The 19,860-nt window shown below is 49.4% G+C and overlaps 1 protein-coding gene across 1 annotated transcript in view; it reads left to right on the plus strand.

Moving 5' to 3' along the window:
• RALGAPA2 (Ral GTPase activating protein catalytic subunit alpha 2) overlaps positions 1–19,588 on the plus strand; it is a 94,118-nt gene extending 74,530 nt beyond the window's left edge. The window contains exons 39-41 of the mRNA XM_058802672.1: positions 8,633–8,754; positions 15,688–15,726; positions 17,877–19,588. Coding sequence (XP_058658655.1) covers positions 8,633–8,754; positions 15,688–15,692 — 127 coding nt within the window. The 3' untranslated portion in view covers positions 15,693–15,726; positions 17,877–19,588. The remainder of the gene's footprint in view (positions 1–8,632; positions 8,755–15,687; positions 15,727–17,876) is intronic.
• The last annotated feature ends 272 nt before the right edge of the window (positions 19,589–19,860 follow it).

Consider the following 19,860-nt stretch of genomic DNA (forward strand, 5'->3'; position numbering starts at 1 on the left):
TCCTTGCTTGGCTTTCTCTTATTTGTTCTTCCTACATCGAGCAGTTTCCCAGCTTGTATCACCACAGCAATAAATCTGTTTTGTGTTAAGTGTCTTCCAAATGGTGTCACTCATAATAGATGTGACCAGCCACTGGTCAGGGTGGCCAGAGGAACCCTCTGTGGGACACAGGTACAGCAGGGAAAGGGACACTAAAAATGGAGCCCTCGCTAAGCCCTTGTTCAGCCCTGGGAGGTGTTTGTCTGTGCCACCCACAGCCCTGTGCTCAGGGCAGCCCACGCTCATTCCCTGCTTTGGAATGTCCACAAATGTCTCAGGTGATAATTTTAAACCTCCATGCTCCTTACAGTGGTTTTAGTTTAAAATTGGGAAATCCCTGCTGTTTCTTGGCTGGCTTTCTCTGATTTGTTCTTCCTTCCTACCCTCTAACATCGAGCAATTTCCAAGCTTGTCTCACCACAGCAACAAGTCTGTTTCGTGTTAAGCATCTTGCAAATGGTGTCACTCATAATGGATGTGATAATAAGCCCCAGTTACTTGTCCCTGATTGTAATAAATGTAATATATAGACCTATAATAGACCTGAAACTGAGCCATTTAGTGCTAGACCCAGAAATAATGAAAAGGTCTGTAATAAACTAGAAGGGGCAAAATTACTTTGTGTAATTGTATTTTGTTCTGCTTGTAGCTGCCCGATCATCGTACCCTTATCAAACTGACAGGGTTTGGTAACATTTAGTAGGTGATAAAATATATTCATAAATTGAAAAGACTTGTTCCTTAATGAGTGAGCTTTGACAGTCAATCAGTTATATCCAAGGCACAGAGGTGCCTCTTTCTGAGATGTCGTTCCACAGGCTGTGATTCAGTTAAAACTAAATTAATTGAGCTTCTTTTAGCAACAAATTCATTTGGCATGTGCATTGATATTCCATATAATTCCAGGAATCCCTCTATCAGTGTGCTGCTCAGCAGCAGCTCAGTGAGGCTGGTCTCCTGAGCACACAAAGCCACCTTAGTGTCACTGCAGTTGTTCCATGGGGTGGGAATCACACCCCATGAATGGCAGCGCAGATAATTTTGTTCTAGACTGAATGTAAACAATTTTGTGGCATATTCTCATTTAGAAAGAGTCTGGCATTATCTCCCCTCCCCCTGTCTCTGGCAATTTAGGTTCAAAGCTGGGAATTCCAGAGGCTGGCACCTTCAGGTTCTGAATGGTTTGGAGTATGGCATTATCTCAGGAGATTCCCAACTGTACTTTCACCTGAGTACTGCTGTGATGGAGCTTGACCTGTTCCTTGTCTCCAGGTGCACTATGGAGCAGATCTCATGAGGCATGTGAACTCTTCTGGACAAGAATATCCTTGTGTTTAGGGAGAGGAGTGGCAACAAATGTAGGAATGTTAAATACATATGGCTGTTAAATTGGAGATACTTCAAGTCTGTGTGTTTGTGTATGTGCAATGACCATAGCATAACAGCACCAGTGCAAAAACCTTTATAACCCTCTGTTTTGGGTTTCTTTTAAATTATATAATTTTTAAAATAATTATATAAAATAATTATTATAAAATTTTAAGATATAAGTGAACACCAACAGCATTTTTTCATCAATGGATATAATTCATAAAATAAACTCACAAACCTTGTGGGCAAGTCTGTGCCTTTCCTACATGTCTGGGTACAGGACAGGAAGGTGTAGCTGGCCCAGCGTCCCCTGCCAGCAGCTCCTCTTCATTTATAGTGGGAGAATCTCATTGCCCAGCTCTCCTGGCTGCACCACCTTGGGATCTGGAGTTTGTCTGGATCCCTATGAGCTCCACCTGGATTTCACAGTGGAGCTAGTGTGCATCCTGGCTGAATGGCTTGCTGTGGTCCTAGCATGGCTTCTTGCTCTCCCCGGTGCCCTCAGGAGAGAGGAGCTCAGCATCACTGCTCTGGGGCATTAGGAAGGTGGTTTCCAATTGGACCTGGGCAACTCCTGTCCCTTTATCTCTCAGAATTGAGTAGGGAACTGTATGGCTATTTCCAGAGAAAGTATATTTGGGGGGAATCATGCCCCACTAATTTGCTGATTAAAACCTTGTGCCAGGTGTCACAATACAGACCTCTTTCATAAGCAGCCTCTTGGTGGTTAGATCTTGGTGTGCCCTGCAGAATGAGTTACCAGTGAGGGCTCCTGCAGCTCTGAACTGCTAACAGGCCTTTATGTCATCATTGTAATTGAAATATTTTCATCCAAGCCGTGTTAGTACAGTGGTAAGCATGGAATGCAGTGGCCAACTGGACCTTGGATGGGCAGAGGGCTGGTTGCACCATACAAAATGTAGAGTGCCATGTTTCAGGCACAGTTGTGTGTGGTTTGTCACCTCTGTAGCACATGAGGAACATGCTTAATGGGAACAAAGTTAATAAAGGGAATGAGGTGCCAGCCCAGCTTTTTTTTCAACAGAGCAGGTACAAGCACAGCTCTAGCTGGGAGGAGAGCATGGCAAGGACTCTGGTAGAATTACAGAGCTTTGGGTAGGGATGAGCTCTGGTGCTGTCACAGTACAGAGTGGTATGGGAGCAGGGGGTGACCCGGTGTCCCTTTGTTCCTGCTGCAGGGCAGTTGGTCTGTCGTGGTACGTGTGTCTGCTCCCGAGGGCTCCCTGCCTGCAGGAGTGCTTGGAAATTAAGATGAAAGCTTCTTTTCTGCCTTATGCATAATAAATGCAAGGTTCTCCCCTGAAGCACTTGGCATGACTAATGTGCCACATATTCTTGCTATCCCAGAGCAGCAGGCGAGTGCTTCTGCCAGACAGGTGCTCACAGCACACCTTGGGCCCCGCGCTGGCCAGCAGCATCAGGAGCCAGGCGCCAGCATGGAGCTCCCCACAGGCAAGCATGTGCTGGAGCCTTTAGCCTCAGGGCACTTTCAGTATGGCTTTGCTGTTACACTGCTTGATTTCCTCAGAGATGCTCTGAACCCGTGTGAAACGTGTTCCTGTTGTTGTTTTGCTGCAGTTTCCCCCTTAAAGCAATTAGTGGCAACCGTCTGCGTGGGAGCCGCCGTTTCACACCGTGCAGGCTGGGAAATGCTCCCTGTGACTCGGAGCACTCACAGGTTCCCTGAGACCTGAGGCCCACCTCCATCAGTCAGCACCAAGGTTCTTTGGTGATCTTTGTGATGGACCCAGGTCCCACTGTGGGGTGGAAGGTGACAGAGCTATGGGCATCATGCTGAGGCGCTGGGAAAACAAACGCTCCACAAATGAGGAATCCATTTGCAGGCCTCTCTGTGCCTGTGGGTCTCAGGGACAGTCATGTCTCTTCCACACCAGGGTGTTCTGGGCTCCAGCCATCCCCCCCAGCACAGAGGGCTGCCTGTCAGCGTGATTGGTGGCACAGCAGCAGAAAATTGTGCTGCAGAGAGGATGAGCTCTTGGTTTTGGCAGCAGAGAATCATCTGCCCGTTTTGGATAAGGAGGAGGAACAGCAGCCCTGGCACCGGCCAGCCCTGCTCCGCCAAGGGAGCCCTGGCTCCCCTGACTGCAGTGGGGACAGATGGCCGTGATGGGGGCTGGCCATGGGGACAGGGGCCCACAGAGCCCCTCGGTCACAGAGCCTCTGCTCTCATGTATCTCGTGTGTTACATGGACCGATTCAAGGCAGGCATCGCTGGAAAGTTTCCATCTCAGATGCTTTGGTTTATAAAAAGCACACAAGTCTGTGGTGGCTGACAGGTACAGTTTGATTGCACCTGTTTAGTGAGGGATATACGTTACTAAAATTCCCCCAAAAGTTCTCGGTGAAATTCGTGCGGCGGTGGTGGTCACTAGACCGTAAACGATGGCGAGCCCAATCAAGCAGATTGAGTTTCACACCAAGACTGCCTAATACCACATTTTAAAAGCACAGTAACTCCATCCTCTTCAGAGCTGGGGAGGACAATTAGGTGCAGAAAGGTCATCAGCCAACACATCTCTGCTAACCTCAGTTTCATGGTCCTGGCTTTGGTAAGTCCCAAACATTTATGTTGTTGTTTTTGTCAAACTGCTGTCGCAGTGTCAGGAGCAAACCCTTTTTGTGAACCATGATACAATCAGGAGGAAACTGAAATATATATTTCTTGCATTTAACAGTAAATTCAAAGATTTTCTGCAGGTCTCTAATTGGATAAAGAAGGAATTGGCATTGTTGATGTATATCCAGCCTTGATGTCCGATGGGCTGGAAAGAGCTGTCTCCCTCTATACTTTGAGCTTCTCCACTGGCCTGATGCCCCAAAAGCCCTTCTCTGGGTGGGCTGCACGTCGCAGATGGGAGTTGCAGCAGGTCCATGCCAGCAGGCCGCATTAGGGTCCCTCTGGAGCCGCAGGAACAGGCGTTGCAGCTCCCGTAGACCCTGGCGGTGTCCTGGGTGCCAGTCATGGCACTGGTGCCCTGTGGTGTTGGCACAACCTGTGGGCATGGAGAGCAGCCAGGCATTTCTCCCCAGCCTGGGCACAAACCCACTAACAGTCCTGTCTTTTACTTGCCTGCTGCCTCAGCAGAGTGCACTGTTCCTTCCATGTGTTAGTGACAGTATATAAATGCTGCCAAAATGTTTTTATTTTCAAACAGTAGCATGGGGCAGGATGGGCTGGCCATTACCATCAGCAGGAATGGGGCCCTGAGAGCTTTGCTTGAGGTCAGCATGGAGTTCAGGTTAATAAGCAAAAGTTCTGTATTTTCAGGATCTGCTTGAGTTTCTCAACATGGCAGTTTGGTATGGTTTAGTGCTGTGTTTGTGTGTAGGGAGGGAAACAGTGGGAAGATCCTGGCCCTGGGATGGCTCAGGTCACCTGCAGAACCCAGATTTTGAGGACTTTGAAGGGTTTTCAAGGTCATTATGTTTTAAACTGTGTGTCTGAAATTGGCTCTGTGTTGTAGAGGTTAAACCTGGAAGTGATGCTGGTGGTGGCTGGTATCTGCCCCTCCAGTGAATTTTCAAAAGCTTCTGCCTTTTGTCTTCCTTTGCATCCTCCATCTGGAAGGATGTCCTGTGTGTTTCACTTTGCAGGTCATCCTGCTGCTACAATAAGATGTTGTGGTTTTTTGCAAATAGCTGATGTTTACATTTTAATATGTTGGGGTTTTTTTTCAAACAGCCTTCAATGTGTGGTTGAAATGTTAAAATAATTGGTGTGCTGATAAAACACTACTAGAAGCTCATAATATTCAAATAATGAGATTTGATTGCTGTATTCAAATAGGACCTAAATTCCTGCTCTCCCACAGTTTTATATGTCAATATATATCAATAATTCACACCTTGTCATGGCTCTCAATGTCATTATTTCATATGAAATGAAAAAAAACCAAACCTGTTTGTGTCTAAAACATTTTGCTCTGGAGTTTTGCCTTGGCAGAAGCAAAATGTAAAATAATGAAGCCATGGAGGGGTGGGTCAAATTGCCGTACATATTAAAAGAGGAGCTTTTGATCAGCTTCTTTGAGGGTCTGGTATAACTCCATTTATCTGCAGATCTCAGGGGACGCTCCGAGCCCCCAGATAATGGGGGACTTAGTTAATCAGGGCAGCCAGCTGTCCAGCTTTCCACCGGGGTAGGGTTCAAGCTCACAGCCCATCCTGCGCATCCAGGCCTGCTGCAGCCGTGGATTTGTGTGTTCCCTGCAGCGCTCCAGCCCCAGGCTGCTCTAGGAAAGCCAGGCAGGCACTTGGGGCTCCCTCCCAGCTCGGCTTTGAGCTGAGGGGTTGCTGATCAAACCAGTGTTTGTGTGGCACTTGATCTAAATCCTGCTTGGTGTTGAGGGCACCTTGGTGACAGAGCTTGCAGGAGAGCTGTGACACAAAGGTCTGGTTAAAGAGGTTCAGAGTGAGGTTCGAATGTTTGTAACTCAGTGATAGTTTGTGGTTGGCTCTTGGGCTGAAGGCACAACGTGTTTCTATAGGGCAGCCCCGACAGAAGTATTGCTCCAGAGATTTTCGGGATAGACTCATTCCTACAGGGCAATAAATAGGAAACCTTGCGATGCTTTTTTACAGAATGGAGGTGTGTTTTTTTACAGCTTGTTCATGATACCTCCGCATTCAAATTCCTAAATTTCAGTAAAATTTCAGTTGACTTTTTCTTTTTTTAATGAATCCCAAATGTGCGTGTATACTGAGGCAGAGATAGCAGGGAGTTTAATTTCACTTTGCTGCAGTCACTTAACTCCCTTCTGATTAAGCTGTGAGCACAAACAAGCAGGGGCATCGCGCTCGCTGCCCGTATGGCAGAAGCTGCTGTGCTCTGCTGCTCCAGGGAGCCCAGGAGGGCACAGGGGGAGTGCCAAGCCAAGGCGGGTGGGTGGAAATGGGGTGCCAGGAGAGGCCTCGCTGCACTGGGGGTGTCTGCACCCACTCTTCTGCCTTTTCAGCCTGCAGGAGAAGGTGCTGAGCTGGGCTCTTCCTTGCGTGCCTCCAAAGCGCTGGTGGATCTGCAGGGCTCTCCCCACCTTGGAGTGTCCTTCCTCAGCTGCCTCTCCCGTAGCTGCTCAGCTGTTTGTCCAGGCGGTTTTTCCCAGTCTTTTGTGTGGGATACGAGCAGCATCCTCCGGCTCATCAATAGGATTTTACCAGGTGCAGAGCAAACCTGGGCAGCGTTTCCGTGCAGCGTTTATCTGAAGCAGGCAGCGATGCGAGCTGTGCCGAGCCGTTCTGTACCCAGCAGGGCATTATCAGGCAGAGCCGTTTCCTGGTTGGGAGCATCCCCGGCTGGGGCCGAGCGATGAATCGAGCGCGCTGCCGGCCGGCCGCAGGCTCAGGTGGCCGCTGTCCCCCGGTGTCGCCGAGCCCTTTCAGCGATTTGTCACGGCCGGCTCCGCTCCCGTTGCGGCAGCACGTGCCAGCTCCGTGTCACGGGGGCCGCTGCCAGACGGGCCCGACACCCCCGGACAGCGCCCGCCCGGCCGCAGCAGCGGCTCCGCACGGCCCTGGCAACAGCCCAGCGCCGAGGAATCGGCATCTCCATAATGAGGAGTGAATGGCATCCATCAGTCCCTTTAGAATTGGGCCCAGGCGTGTGCCTCCTCTCCGAGGAAGTTTGGCAGCCTATTCATTAACAAGAGTCATCAGGAGTTCAGCCCATAAAGGGGAGGCAGCCCCGCACGCTGCGGGCTGGCGCTGTCAGGAATGCCTTCTCTCCCCGGCTTCGGGCAAGGCAGGAAAACTGAGCAAATAACGCTGTCAGCAGGTGCAAACGCTGAAATGCTGGCTATTGATTTTCTTTCTTTAGGCTTCCACGGGAAGTTTATAAGAAGATTTATCACATATCAATCGTCCTCTGCGAGCGTTAAATGCAAAATTCTTCCTTTCTTTCTCTTCCCTTTGTTGCCACCACGCCTGCAGGAACTCGCCCTGCAATGAGAAAGTGCTTTGCTTATTCCCTTCGAGGTCGACACTAGACCACTGTCTCCTGGTTTTAAGCACTGCTTTTTTCTGATTTTTTTAATAGTGTTTCAGAGTGGTTTTGTTAATGTACTGCAAGTCACAAATGGCACTTCAATATTAATTAGTAATGCTTTTCAATTCTAAATACCCTCACCTGCATTCTGTTGTCACTGGTGTTATTCTTCTGCTTCTAATTTCTAAATTCAGCTTGGCCTTTGCTCCCACCGAACAGCCTTGCGGAGTTCGAGTGCATTTCCCCATAACAGAAACACAATGAGGCGCTGAAAACTTTTGTTTTCACTGAGGAAACGGAGAATGAGATGTCATCCTGGCTCCTGCGAGCCCTAATTCATAAAGTCATACATGAGGCTCTCCAGCCCATTGTAGGTTTGTCCCAGGCGTTATCCTGTTATTGGAAGTGTATGATTCACCTTCTGAGCAGACAGAAGCTGCACACAAAAGGGGAAGATTTGCTTTCTCCGCTGTGAAAGGCTGCCGCAAGCAGGGGTCCTATTAAGACAGCTGGAAAGTTGCTTCAGCTTGTTACGCTTGTAAGTTTTATTGGTGACTGGTTTTTGATTACACATTTGAATGCTGTGTGTTCCAGGTTGCCGAGTTTTAATTAAAAGGCAATAGTCTCGATGTTAGCTCGCTTTGTTGTCTGCATTATTCAGGCCATAATGCATGCAAGTTGTGGGCTGGGTTTGTCCACTGTGCATCATTTATTTGGGATACATAAGGTTGCACCTTCTAGCACCTGCCCTAAATACAACCGTCACGCTTTTGGAATTGGTTTATTGTGCTTAATTTCTTCCAAGAAGTCCAGTGATCAAATGAATGTGGAGGGAGGGGGGTGTTATCCCTCTGTCCTGTAGCATTTTTTCTCCAATCTAGTTACTTTTCTGGTCATTGGAACAGGAATATTGAGTGCCAGGATCTTCCCATAGTGCCACAGCCTGTCTGTGATGGAGGGTTTTGATCTGGGGCTTTGCTCCTGTACTCAGCAGTTCCCAGTCAGGAAGCTCAAGAGGTATTATCCTGAATTTCCAGCCCTGAATGTATCCCCTGCTTGTTGCTCCCATTCAGAACCACTGGGCAGTTGTCTGGCTCCCTGCCCATTCCAGCCTGGTCAGTGTGGATGTGGGGCTGGGGCTGGGATGCCATGGGACAGCCTTGAGCTCTGCACACACCTTTCCTTAACGGGGCATTGCAGCTACGAGGAGAGAGCTCTGTACCTCGAGGCCATCATCCAGAACCATAAAGAAGTGATGACGTTTGAGGATTTCGCAGCTCAGGTCTTCTCTCCCTCTCCCAGCTACTCCCTCGGTGGAACTGGTGAGTTCTGTGCATTATTCTTCTTCTCTGTAGCCCAAAGAGGCACTTGAGCAGCAGATGTACACCTGTTTTTTGTAGATAAATGCTTGCAAATTTAAGACGACTATTCTTCCCCTGAATCAACTAATGAATATCAAAAGGAATGATGACATTCATTTTAATTTGTTTTGCATCAGAGCTATTCACACTGCTCCTTTCTTCAGCTATCCTGTTAACCTCCAACTCCAGCAAGGTTAATGAACTTTCTCACAGTGATGGGCTCGGGCTCATTCAGGACTCCAGGTTCTTGCTGAGCTGGGAATATGTTGTTCAAAAGTGAGGCCTGAATCGGGGCTCACTTATCAGAAATAGTTCCTCGCAGGGGAAGCTGCTGTTAATGCTAAATGGGGATTATGCTGCTGAGCTACCAGGGTCAGGGATTAATGCACAAGAAGCGCAGGATCGGTGCTGCTGGGGAATCGCGGCGGCGTGCGGGATGCAGGCACCGAGTGCGCTGCGGGCTGCCCTGCAGCACCTGGCCTGGAGCCTCTGCAGCAGGGTTTGTGATGGGGTGTGAGTGTGAGGGGCTGTGTGGTGTCTCTGTGTGTGTGCATGCACATCGGTGCTCATCAGTCATCTGCCTGCTGAGAGGTGACAGCAGCGTGCCCAACTCGGGGAATTTACTCCTCGTGTGCTTTGTGGAGGGTTAGGTTAGTGTGCAGTCACTGTCACTGTCCGGCTGGTTTGATTAAGTTTAAGTGAACCTCTCCTGAAAGGGAGCTTTGGCTCTGAAATGCACATTTCTAGTGCCTTCACAATGTGTTTTTTTCCAGCATCCAGCATGTATGTGGTCACCATGTGCTGGACTCTCTAACAAAGATTCCTTAATCTGTCGTTGACACTGCTAGGGTGACACTGGCACTTTCTCCTCATTCCCTGCTTCTCTTTTGGATTGCTGAATAGATTATTTCCAACCTGTATAAACGTTGCAGGACATCTGCTCTATTTCTCTTTAGCCTGACTTGTTAGCAGGTATCTTCCATCTAGACTGAAACACTGAAGGAAGAAATTAAATTTGCTCACATAAATCACTTAGGAATAAAACCAGCCGTGCAGCATTGTCTGGCGTTGCTGGCTCCAATCCTGGCGTGCTTGGAGCTTTGTGAGGAGATAAGAGGCCTGTGCTGGCCGGGCAGTGGTGGCCAGGAGCAGCAGGCAGAAGGCTTTGGAGATAAGCACTGGCAGGAGGGGGGAGGAAGCCGGGGCCATTTACATAATCGCACCTCCTCGTCCTGGAGAGGCGTCAGGGAACACGGGATGGATCTATTGATCTCTGCTCAACTGGAATACTAAACAACGCTAGGAACGCTTATAACTTAAAGCTTTGATTAATGTTTCCTACATTAAAAAGTAGAACAGCTGTGCATTAAATTCTTTTATACACCCTGCCAAAAGTCTGAGACAAAAAAAATCGCCCATTTCAATAGGAGTGCGGCGCGTGCCCAGGGCTGGTTGTTAGCACTTGAATCGTTTATCTGTCGAAGTATCAGCAAATAGAAATGTAGATATAGTGATTTGTTTTTGCTCTGTGCATAGCTGTGATTCATTTTCATGTTGTTCTTAGCACATGGTGTTGTGTCACATGTGGTTTGACAGGGCAGACCCCTCCCCAGCCCCACTTTCTGAAGGATAAGCTGTGTGTGCCAAACACATTTAAACTGTTTCCCAGTAGCTCAGGATTTCAGAACACTGTTAAATCAGGAGTATCCGGGTATGATTTCATTATTTTAATTGCTTTTAAGTGCAAAGCCTCCCCCAGTCAGATCCCAATTTTCAGACTTGTGAACCTCAGAATTAATTTCCTGCTCATGAACTGGAGGCTGGCCATCACTTCTGGTGTCAGAATCTCTGCTTCAGAGAGTCTCCTCACATTACCTGCTGATTCTCCTGCATATTTAGTCAGTGATGAGCAGGGGCAGTGTCAGCTGTGGCCATGGGGATGTTTTTTCCATCAGATGCCCCTCAGCAGTCAGCAGGGAGGCTGGATGCAGTCCCAGCAGCTCCACTGTTCCCCAGCCAGGCCTGCTCCAAGCATAGATCCACCTGTCCTGCACCTGCAGGAATCACCTGTCTGCCACTTAGGAATGCAGGGGGCATTTTTCTATTCTGAAACAGAAAAAAGGAGTCAGGGAGCAGTTAGTAAAAAGAAGCACTTTTCCCTGAAGGAGTGGTCAGGCACTGACACAGGCTGCCCAGGGAGGCACTGGGTTCCCATATCTGGAAGTATCAGGAGATGTCAGGAGATGATCTTGATGATGGTGGTGCTGGGTTGGCCACTGGACTTGTTGATCTCTTCCAGCCTTGATGATTCTGTGGGATGCATGGAGCTGGCACAGGTGGCAGTACAAGCCAGCTGGTACCGCTGACTCTGCTGAGCATGAACTGCTCAGGTAAATTTAAGATTAATTCTCATCTGACCTGATTCTTGTAATGCCCCTCAGTGCTGCAAATGCATGTGTGCAGCAGAGAGGGTCAGGGAGCAAGGGTGCTGCTTATCCCAGTGCAGTGTTCGCAGCAGTTACCCCAGCACAGGGAGAAATCAAACTCAGCTCTCAGTGACACACTGGGGTCTCGCTGATTATGAGATAATTCTTGGAACTGGATGTTTTTGTGTTTTCTGATGCTGCCCCTGGGGATGCATCCCCAGACTCATGTGGGATGTGGTTTTCCTGCCCTGGCTTAGTCTCCCTGTCACCAGTCTTGCAGGTGCTGCGTTTTCTGCAGGAAAATTGTCTAGTTGGTGTCCTTTGCTGTTTTGTGGAGCAGAGCCTTATACTCCCTGTGTGGATTACAGATAGCCCTGATACCTTCAGCCTCACAGGCAGAATGGCCATCCCCAAACTCATGCAGGGGATGTGCAGATTAGGAACAAAAGCTGGGAATACGGCCCTTTGTTGTTAAACTGGTGCATTACATGCTGTATTTTAATTAGGCAGGGTTTGAGAGGCAGCCCAGGAAATCCTCCATAATCCAACACTATTGAATTATTCTCATTCTTTCCCTCTGCAGATTTCTCTCCTTTTAGTGGACAGGCTTTAAGCTGCTGCTCTCGCTCTCTCAGCCAAAACCAGAAATAATTATTCAACAAAATACTTGTGTGTTCTTTAAAAAAATTGGTGAAGCTGAAGTGGGCAGAGCAGCACCTCGACTTCATCTGCCTCAGTGGCTCCTTGGGGCTTTGGTGTGCTTTAGTGTAAGATCAGCAGCCAGAAGCAGGGTGTGAACCTTTGGAAGTGTATTCCAGGAGAACTCTGCAGTCACAGAGGATCCTGTGCGAGGGGTCTGTGTGGCCAGGGCCGGTCCCTGCGTTCCAGGGAACCCCCTAGCGGAGCGCTGCCGCCGCCGGCGCCTCAGGGGTTAATGGGAACGGGCACACTTGACTGCTGAGAGGACTGATCTAATCACTGCCATATCCAAGTGCATCTGTTCACCATGAGGTCATTCTTGTGCATGCTAATGACTTGGAAAATAAAGCACAATGCTCAGCGTTATCAGGGAGGATATAGTGTAAATCTTGGCTTTTTTAGTTGCTAATGGCTAGTGTGGAACGGGCAGAGAAAGCATCTTGGATTCTCCAGCTTAGTGTTTTTAAAGAATCCTTTTCAGTAGATCATCAGAAGAGCTGTGCTGGAAAACTTGGACATGTGGTATCTGTTGATAAATGGATTCTTAAATGAATATTATGGCATTGCCCAAGCGCAACACTTGAGTCGAGGAACTATTGAGGTTTTCAGCATTCCCTGGTTTTAAAGCCCCGGGAGCTGTGCCTGCTGATTTACATAAAACCGAGATTTTGCAGCCTTTTTGTTGCAAAGGTGACACATGCTTTCCTTTTGTGTCTGGACTTTTGCATGCATAAAGTTCTTGTAGAAAATATTTGAATGTACAGCAAACAAGATCTGGCTTATTTTAAACCACTTTTTGTTCAGTGCTGAGCTTTATCTTTCCTACTTTAAAGCAAAAGGATTATTTGAATTGGACATGCAGATTTAAAATAGATTTTTGACAGAAACAAAACCAAACCCAGAGAGTAATTCTTGTTTTAAACAGGACTGATGCTTTTAGTAACAGTAATTGAGCTAAGGATTCATTTTGCTTTAATTTGGTTTTTCTGGGTTTTTTTTTACTACTTTGGGGTTTTTGTTATTTTGTCTTTTTCCTTGAAGCTCTGTAAGTGTTTTGTCAGATCTGTGTCCATGTCCTGTGTGTGTGTGTGTATATATATATATATATACATATACACATATATATATAGATATGTAGGATTTTTGCCCGTTTTCCTGGGAATTTTAAAAACATACACATCTGAAACTGAGTAGCTGTGCCATGGTATCAGAGCACGTGCAGTGTGTGCCAGTGGTTGGGTTTAACCCGTGCGTCAGCCTTGCCTGAAACGGAACAATTTGTTCCTGATATATGGGATTTAGGAAATTCCTGACTGTCCTGGTTACTGGCAGAACAGGGAATGGCTGCTAGCATGGAGCATGGCTGAGGTGGGACACTGTGCAGCGTTGGTGCCACCATGGTGGTGCAGGTTGTCCAGGCAGTGAACAAAGAGGAAAAGCTGAGGGAAGTGGAGCAGAGGAGCCAGGACAGTTATCACAAGAGGCAGGACTCAAGGGCTTTCTCTTGTTCCTCCTTTCCTGTGAGGACCATTCAGGATGAGGCACAGAGACCTCTCCATCTGTTCAGTCCAGGTAGTTCCTCATCCTCAGCCGACTGGAGCCTGCCACGGCCGGGCTGCCCTTGGGAAGTTCCTGCAGTGCACCGGCAGAGGTGGGAGCTGCTCCCTGCCTGTGTGCTCTTGCTTATCAGTGCTCTCCCATCATTTTCCTGCCTTAGTGTCCCTGTGAGGGTCAGGCATGTTCTGGCATTAAGCAGGGCAGGGTCACAGGTGCCACAAAGTGCTGGGGCAGCAGCTCTGCCCCCTCCGGCTCCCAGGCTGATTGATGCAGGGTATGCCCAGGAGCCCCGATCCTGCAGAGCCCCAAGGAAGTGGCTGCCTGCCCGGTGTGCTGGGGCTGTCCCTTGTGCCCCCACTGAGGGTGGACAGTCTGAACTTGTCCCCCGAGGCTGGGCAGGTGCTGGGCCTGCTTCCCCCTCCAGCCTGATGCTCCCCTCGGGATCTCCAACAGTGCAGGGGGGTGTGAGAGCCACATCAGGGTTCTCAGCCTGGCCCCCTGCCTTTCCCATGGAATTAATTGGCTCACAGGGTGCTCCCCCAGCTAGGCTCTCCAGGAGAGGAGGTGCTGAGGGAGGGTTTATCCCAGCAATCAGGGCTGGGATGGGCAGAAATATGAGCTTGATGGGCCATCTCTTCTGCCCAGTGACAGCTCCAGCTGCTCGAGCTGTCAGCTCGCAGAAGGCTCCAGGCAATGTGGCCCCTTTGCATTTTCCCTCTGCACTGAGGGGCTGGCAGAGACCTGCAGCAGAGGCAGAGCAGAAATGGGGCAGAGCTGTCCTGCAGGGCTTGGGCTGCCCCACCTGTGACACCCACATAGCCCCCAGCACTTGGGGTCCCCCTGCCTGAGGCTGAGCCTTGCAAAACTAATCAGCAGCTGCTCCAACTTGAGAGTCATTAAACTTCAATGTGTACATTTCAGGCTTATTTCTGAGGTGCTCAAACCCTGGAGGCCCACAGTGGTGCCAGGCACTCCCACCTGAGCTGGGAGCTGTGGGTGCTGTTTTAAGGCCCATTCTGCCCCAGTTATTAACTTGTAGTGTCAGATTCTCTTTACTGTGTCACTTACAGCTTTCCAGGGCACTGGAGGAAGTGTGTGGCTTTAACCCAGTTTCAATTATCCATGGGTTTTTCTACACAGGCTCAGGATGCTGCTTACAGTGTGCTTGAAGCCTGTCTTTGGGAGTTGGAAGCAGGAATACTGTGCAGAGTTATGACAACGATTCTCTCTGGAATTTTATTACCTTTGCATTTACTAGGAAGGAAAACAAAGATTTCCACAGACCTGTCCTGGCTGAAAGGTTAATAGGGGATTGGAACAGTTCACAGCCCATGTGAAAACTTCATGGTTCTTCTCAAGTACCAATCTTCAGCATCCTTACAGGTTATGCTCTTACCCACCCTTGCTTTCAGGGGTGTTCAGCTGCTTCATGAGCAATGGCTAAAATGCCATTCCTAGAGCACATGCCCTGGGGAAGGAACCAGGTTTATTTTATGGACTGGATTTAAGATGCAATACACCATCTCTCTCTGGCTTCCTGCAAGGTAACCTTGCATTTAAAGTGCCATCATCTATATTTTAATTCTGTTTTTAATCCCTCCTGTAAGAAATGAATTTTAAAAGCTTAATGCTCTCTAAGCAGCATCACCTGTGAGAGGCCCTCCACTGTGTGTGCCTTAGTGCAGGTGTGTGACTGCTCATGGACAGGTTTTATGCATTCAAGGACTTCTCTTCTGACACCAGGATGGCTACACTGCTCAATTCCTGGAGTTTTAACCTGGCTATAGTGTCGCAGATATCTAGGTCTCCATGAAGCCTCAAATTTTAGTCAGTTTTAAATGGTGTGACCAGCAACAATGCTGGATGTGGAGCTGAGGCATGAAGGAGCTGCACGCCACCATCCCACAGCAGCACGTTTGACAGAAGCACAATGAATATTCATTCCAATTTTTGCCAACATTCCCTCCTTGGTTATTTAATTCTCAGACCCCAGAAGAAAGTGCATGGGTGTGTGTTTCTGCAGATCCCTGAGAGGAGCTCCCCTTCCTGCCTTTAATGGGGTGTGCTGTGTCAGGTTGATGCAACCACAGCAGTCACGGGGTGCTGGTCCTGCACTGACATGGTTTTATTCTCTCCCTTTGGTCCTGCACTGACATGGTTTTGTTCCCCCATTCTGGTCCTGCACTGATGTGGTTTTGTTCTCTCCCTTTAGATTAGCGTGTTAATGCTCTCGGTACAGTAACATCCACAGGTAAGAGCGACGCTTCCCGCAGGCCCCTCTGCTGTGGTTCATCAAGAACACTCTCCTTGCCTTCCTCCTCCCTTGCTGCCTCTGCTCCATGCTCAGCTCTATCTCCTGTGCTCCATGCTCAGCTCACACCTCCTCTGCTCAGCCTCCCACGCTTTGTGTTCAACTCCGCATGCAGTTCTGCCTCCTGCGCTCCCCACGTGGTTCTGCCTCTAGGGTGCAGTTCTGCCTCCTACAAACACCACAGTAATGCCTCCTGTACATTAATGTCCACAATATGTGTACAGTAATGCCATCTCATGATCTGTGAACAGTACAAACTCTCTATGTGCCAGGTAATGCCTCCCATGATCCACACAGGGTAATACGTCCCACGATATGTGCCTGGTAATTATTTTTTACTTCTAAGCTGCTTCAGCTTGTCCATTTGGAGAAAACTATTATTTTGACCATCTGCCATTCTGCCTCACTGCAGGAATGTCAAGCACAACACCTCCCTCGAAGCCCTTCCCTCCCCCACGCTTTTCTCCCCAGCCAATAGCACCACAGGTTTTGTTTTAATCCAAAGTTGACAGCTCTCCATTTTTCACAGAAAATGCCTTTACAGGCTAAGTCACACTTTCCACCTTTTTAAAATGTGCCATTTCCCCTCAGTCAGTTTTCTCAAAGAACCAATCTGGTAAGTAAGGGCTGTCTTTGAGATGCAAACGCAGGGCTGCAGGCAGGCTGAGGGGGTTCACACTTCGGGCTGTGCTGCTGCTGTTCCACGCCTGCTTTCAGTCACTCAAGCACCCAGAGCTGCTCAAGCACCAGCACAGGTTACACCTCACCCTGGAAGTGCAGCCCAGAGCCAGGGTGAGTCTTTGTCCTCAGGCAGCAGCTGAGGGCTCATCCTGCTGCCACACTGACCTGTGGCCATGGCCCCACCTGTCCTGCAAGCACAGTGCCCTGCTCACCAGTACCCGAGGGCCAGCTCAGCCAAGGCCCTGCTGCATTTTGGGGCATTTTCTACACGTTTGAGATTTACCTGGGCTAGGAAGTTGAAGGGAGGAATGAAGAGCTGTGGCCTGTCCAGGCACAGCTGAGAATGGAGTCAGTTGCTGCACTGGAAGTGGGTCTGTGCTTCAAAACACAGCCATCCCTCGAGGAGGTTCAGAAGGGATGCCAAAGGTGCCAGCCTTCAGAGAAGGTTCAGAACATTCCTGTGCTCTCCCTGCCTGGTGCCAAGGCTGTTCCTCCCTCCTACCTGTAATAAAAAACTTGTGTTTACACTTTGGGACAGAATTGCCGGTTTAAAAAATACTGTTTCCTTAGGGAGCTGATGAAACACTCTCCCTGGGAAATGCCTTGGGACAGGTCGAGCCCTCAGGAGCAGAGCAGGGCGTGTCCCTTACAGAAGCTGCACCTGGATTTGGTCATTAGTGCCTAATTTAATGACCATGTGCTCACCTGTTCCCCCTCAGCCAGCCTGGCCTCCAGGGAATAACCAACAGGTGACTCCACTCAACAACAAAGCATAACCCCCCATACCCACAGCTCCCCAAGACTCTTTCCCAGTGGTGACCATGAGCACCAGTAACAAGGGTACCTGTTATGTAGTGGAAGAAATTGTGATTCTCTAGAATTTTTCCAAAGGTTAAGGCACCTTCCAGGGAGAATTCTGTGCCAGCCCTCATGCTGGGAATGCTTGTTTCCAGCTCTCTGTAACAGTCCAAACACACAAGAACAGTTTAATGACACACAGCAATAAACAGTTTTGTATCACCCACACAGAACTATTTTATGTTGGAGCTTCAACTGTGGAGGATTGGAGCTTCCCACCTCCTTCCCATGGGGCTGTTTGGGCCCTGAGAGCCACTGGGGGCTGAGCAGACCAAAAGGGGGTGATGCTGGGGGGCTCAGTGCTCACCTGAACACTCCATGGCTTCTCAGGGCTCCTCACTTCTGGGAGGAGCAATCTGGCAAAGAGAAATCCCTGCTTTCTCTGGGAAGCGCAGTAGGGCAGTTCTTCAGCTGCCTACAGCAAATTCCTCCTCTGGAGGTCAAGTTCACCTGAGTGATCCCAGGGGAGGGGCTGAGCTGTGCCACACAGTTATTCTGAGGACACAGCTGGTTTTCCTGACTGGGTTTTCCTTGCCTGCTCTGTTTTCCAGGCTGCCTCACCACAAGTGCAAGCGCCGACCTCGCTGACACCGCTGGCGTCGAGCTGGTGGAGCTGCCCCTGCTGCCACGTGCCTCCAGGAGCAGGGTCTCTGGGAAGCTCTGCCAGCACCCTCAGCAAGGTGTCCATCTGAGGTGTCCACCTGAGACCCTGGATAACAGAGCTGTGGCTGGAGCAGCCCACAGCACCCGAGCACAGATCAGAACGGTCTGGGTGAATACGTCTTGAAGGGGCTGGGTGAGGGGTTTGCTCTGTGAAATGGCACTTCCCCAGTCTGGTCAGACATGGCTGGGGACTGGATGTCACCTGTGTCACCATCACCACTGCACTGGCACCAGGTGAGCAAGGGCCCCAAGCCCCTGGGTGCAGGTGCTGCAGCCAGAGGTGAACCAGCACTGAAAGTAGTTATTTAATGTACCCTTAGAGCATTGCTTTAGTCATTCCAGGCAGCACTTACCTGTGCATCAGGGAATTTCTTCTAAAAAGAGGCTTTCCTGTGACTGGCCAGGTAGCAGATGTTCCCTGCTGGAGCACAGGTGGATGAGGGAGGAGCTCTCCAGTTGGTGCTGTCCCACTGTGGGAGTGCCATGGCCTTTCTGTGCTGTGTGCAATGGCTGTGCACTGGAACTGCTCCCTAGAGAAACAAAAACAAGCAAATCCCTTTTAGAAGAACAAAACCCACACTCCTGCCATGACCCCTTCCCAGCACAGTGTGAACAAGTGGGTAACCTCCTCACCTTGTCCCAGCAGGCTGTGACTTGTCTCCAGCCAGAGTACAGCACAGCTGAAGGCTTCTGAAGACTCTGTGTGCCCTCCTGGCACCTGCTGTAGTGAGCAGAGCTCCTGTTGGCAGTAGCTGATCTGTTTGGGTTTACACATTTCGTAGGCTGATGGGGTGAAAATTGTTATAGTAAATCCCAGGTATTTTAAAGCAGCAGAAATCTGAGATGCAGCAGCCCCAGAGCCCTGTCCTGCTGCTGCTTGGTTGCTCCTGGGCACACACACACACACACACACACACATCTCCCAGCAGAATGGGAGCTGCTTTAAGCAAAGGGATTGCATTTTTGGGAAATGTGCCGTTGGGCCCCCATCTGTTTTTGCACTTACACTTGGTGTTACAGCCATCTGTCTGTCTGACCGTCTGAGTGCCAGCACCTGGCCAGAGGCCACCCTGTGCCTGTGGGGCACATTCCAGCCATGGCCAGTGATGCCAGTGTGCTCTGTGCCCAAGGGGCAGCAGCTCAGCCTCAGTGCCCGACAGGAACTCACCTGGTGCAGCTGCTGGAAGGAGCCTCTGTCACTGAGGGCTTGGACAATTGGCTTGATTTTCTGCCTCAACCCACAGTTGGGTTTTGCTTTCTGTTGATTTTCTGTCAGTGAAGGAACCTAGAAAATAAAACATGTATTTTAATTTATTTTACATTCAGGGCCGGACAGGCAAGGCTGTCTGGCACTTAGTTGTCTAATAGCTGGTCTGAAACAATTTCAAAGGCATCCTTCTGAGTAAGGAGCCCTTTCTCCTTAGAGCAATATGTACCTCTAATTCAGGGAAGAATTAAGACATCAATGAAAATCATGTTTTCCTGATGTCAAAAAACTGTTAATTTGTACAAACTCCACTGTGGTTTTGCACCCTGAACTGGATGACAAAGCCACTCTGTTCCCCATCACAAAGTGAATAAATCTTTGCTCACAATAAAATTCTCCCCAGAGCAATAAAAGGCAGTACCTGTGTGGTGTGTGGCAGCGGTGGGAGCTGCTGGGGCTGGAACTCGACGACACTGGTGGTGCTGCAGGTGCCATGGGTGTGCAGGCTGGCTCACAGGGACAGGGACAGTCCCTGCTGGACGTGGTTCTGTCCCTCTCTGCAGGAACAGCTGCCAGGTGTGCAGCAGGCAGTGGTGCTCCCAGACTGGAGTGCTCTTGAGGAGTTCTCACCATGCTGCGACTGGCACAGGGGCACCCACGCTCAT

Source organism: Ammospiza caudacuta, chromosome 3 (assembly GCF_027887145.1).
Source record: "Ammospiza caudacuta isolate bAmmCau1 chromosome 3, bAmmCau1.pri, whole genome shotgun sequence".
Classification (NCBI taxonomy): Eukaryota; Metazoa; Chordata; class Aves; order Passeriformes; family Passerellidae; genus Ammospiza; species Ammospiza caudacuta.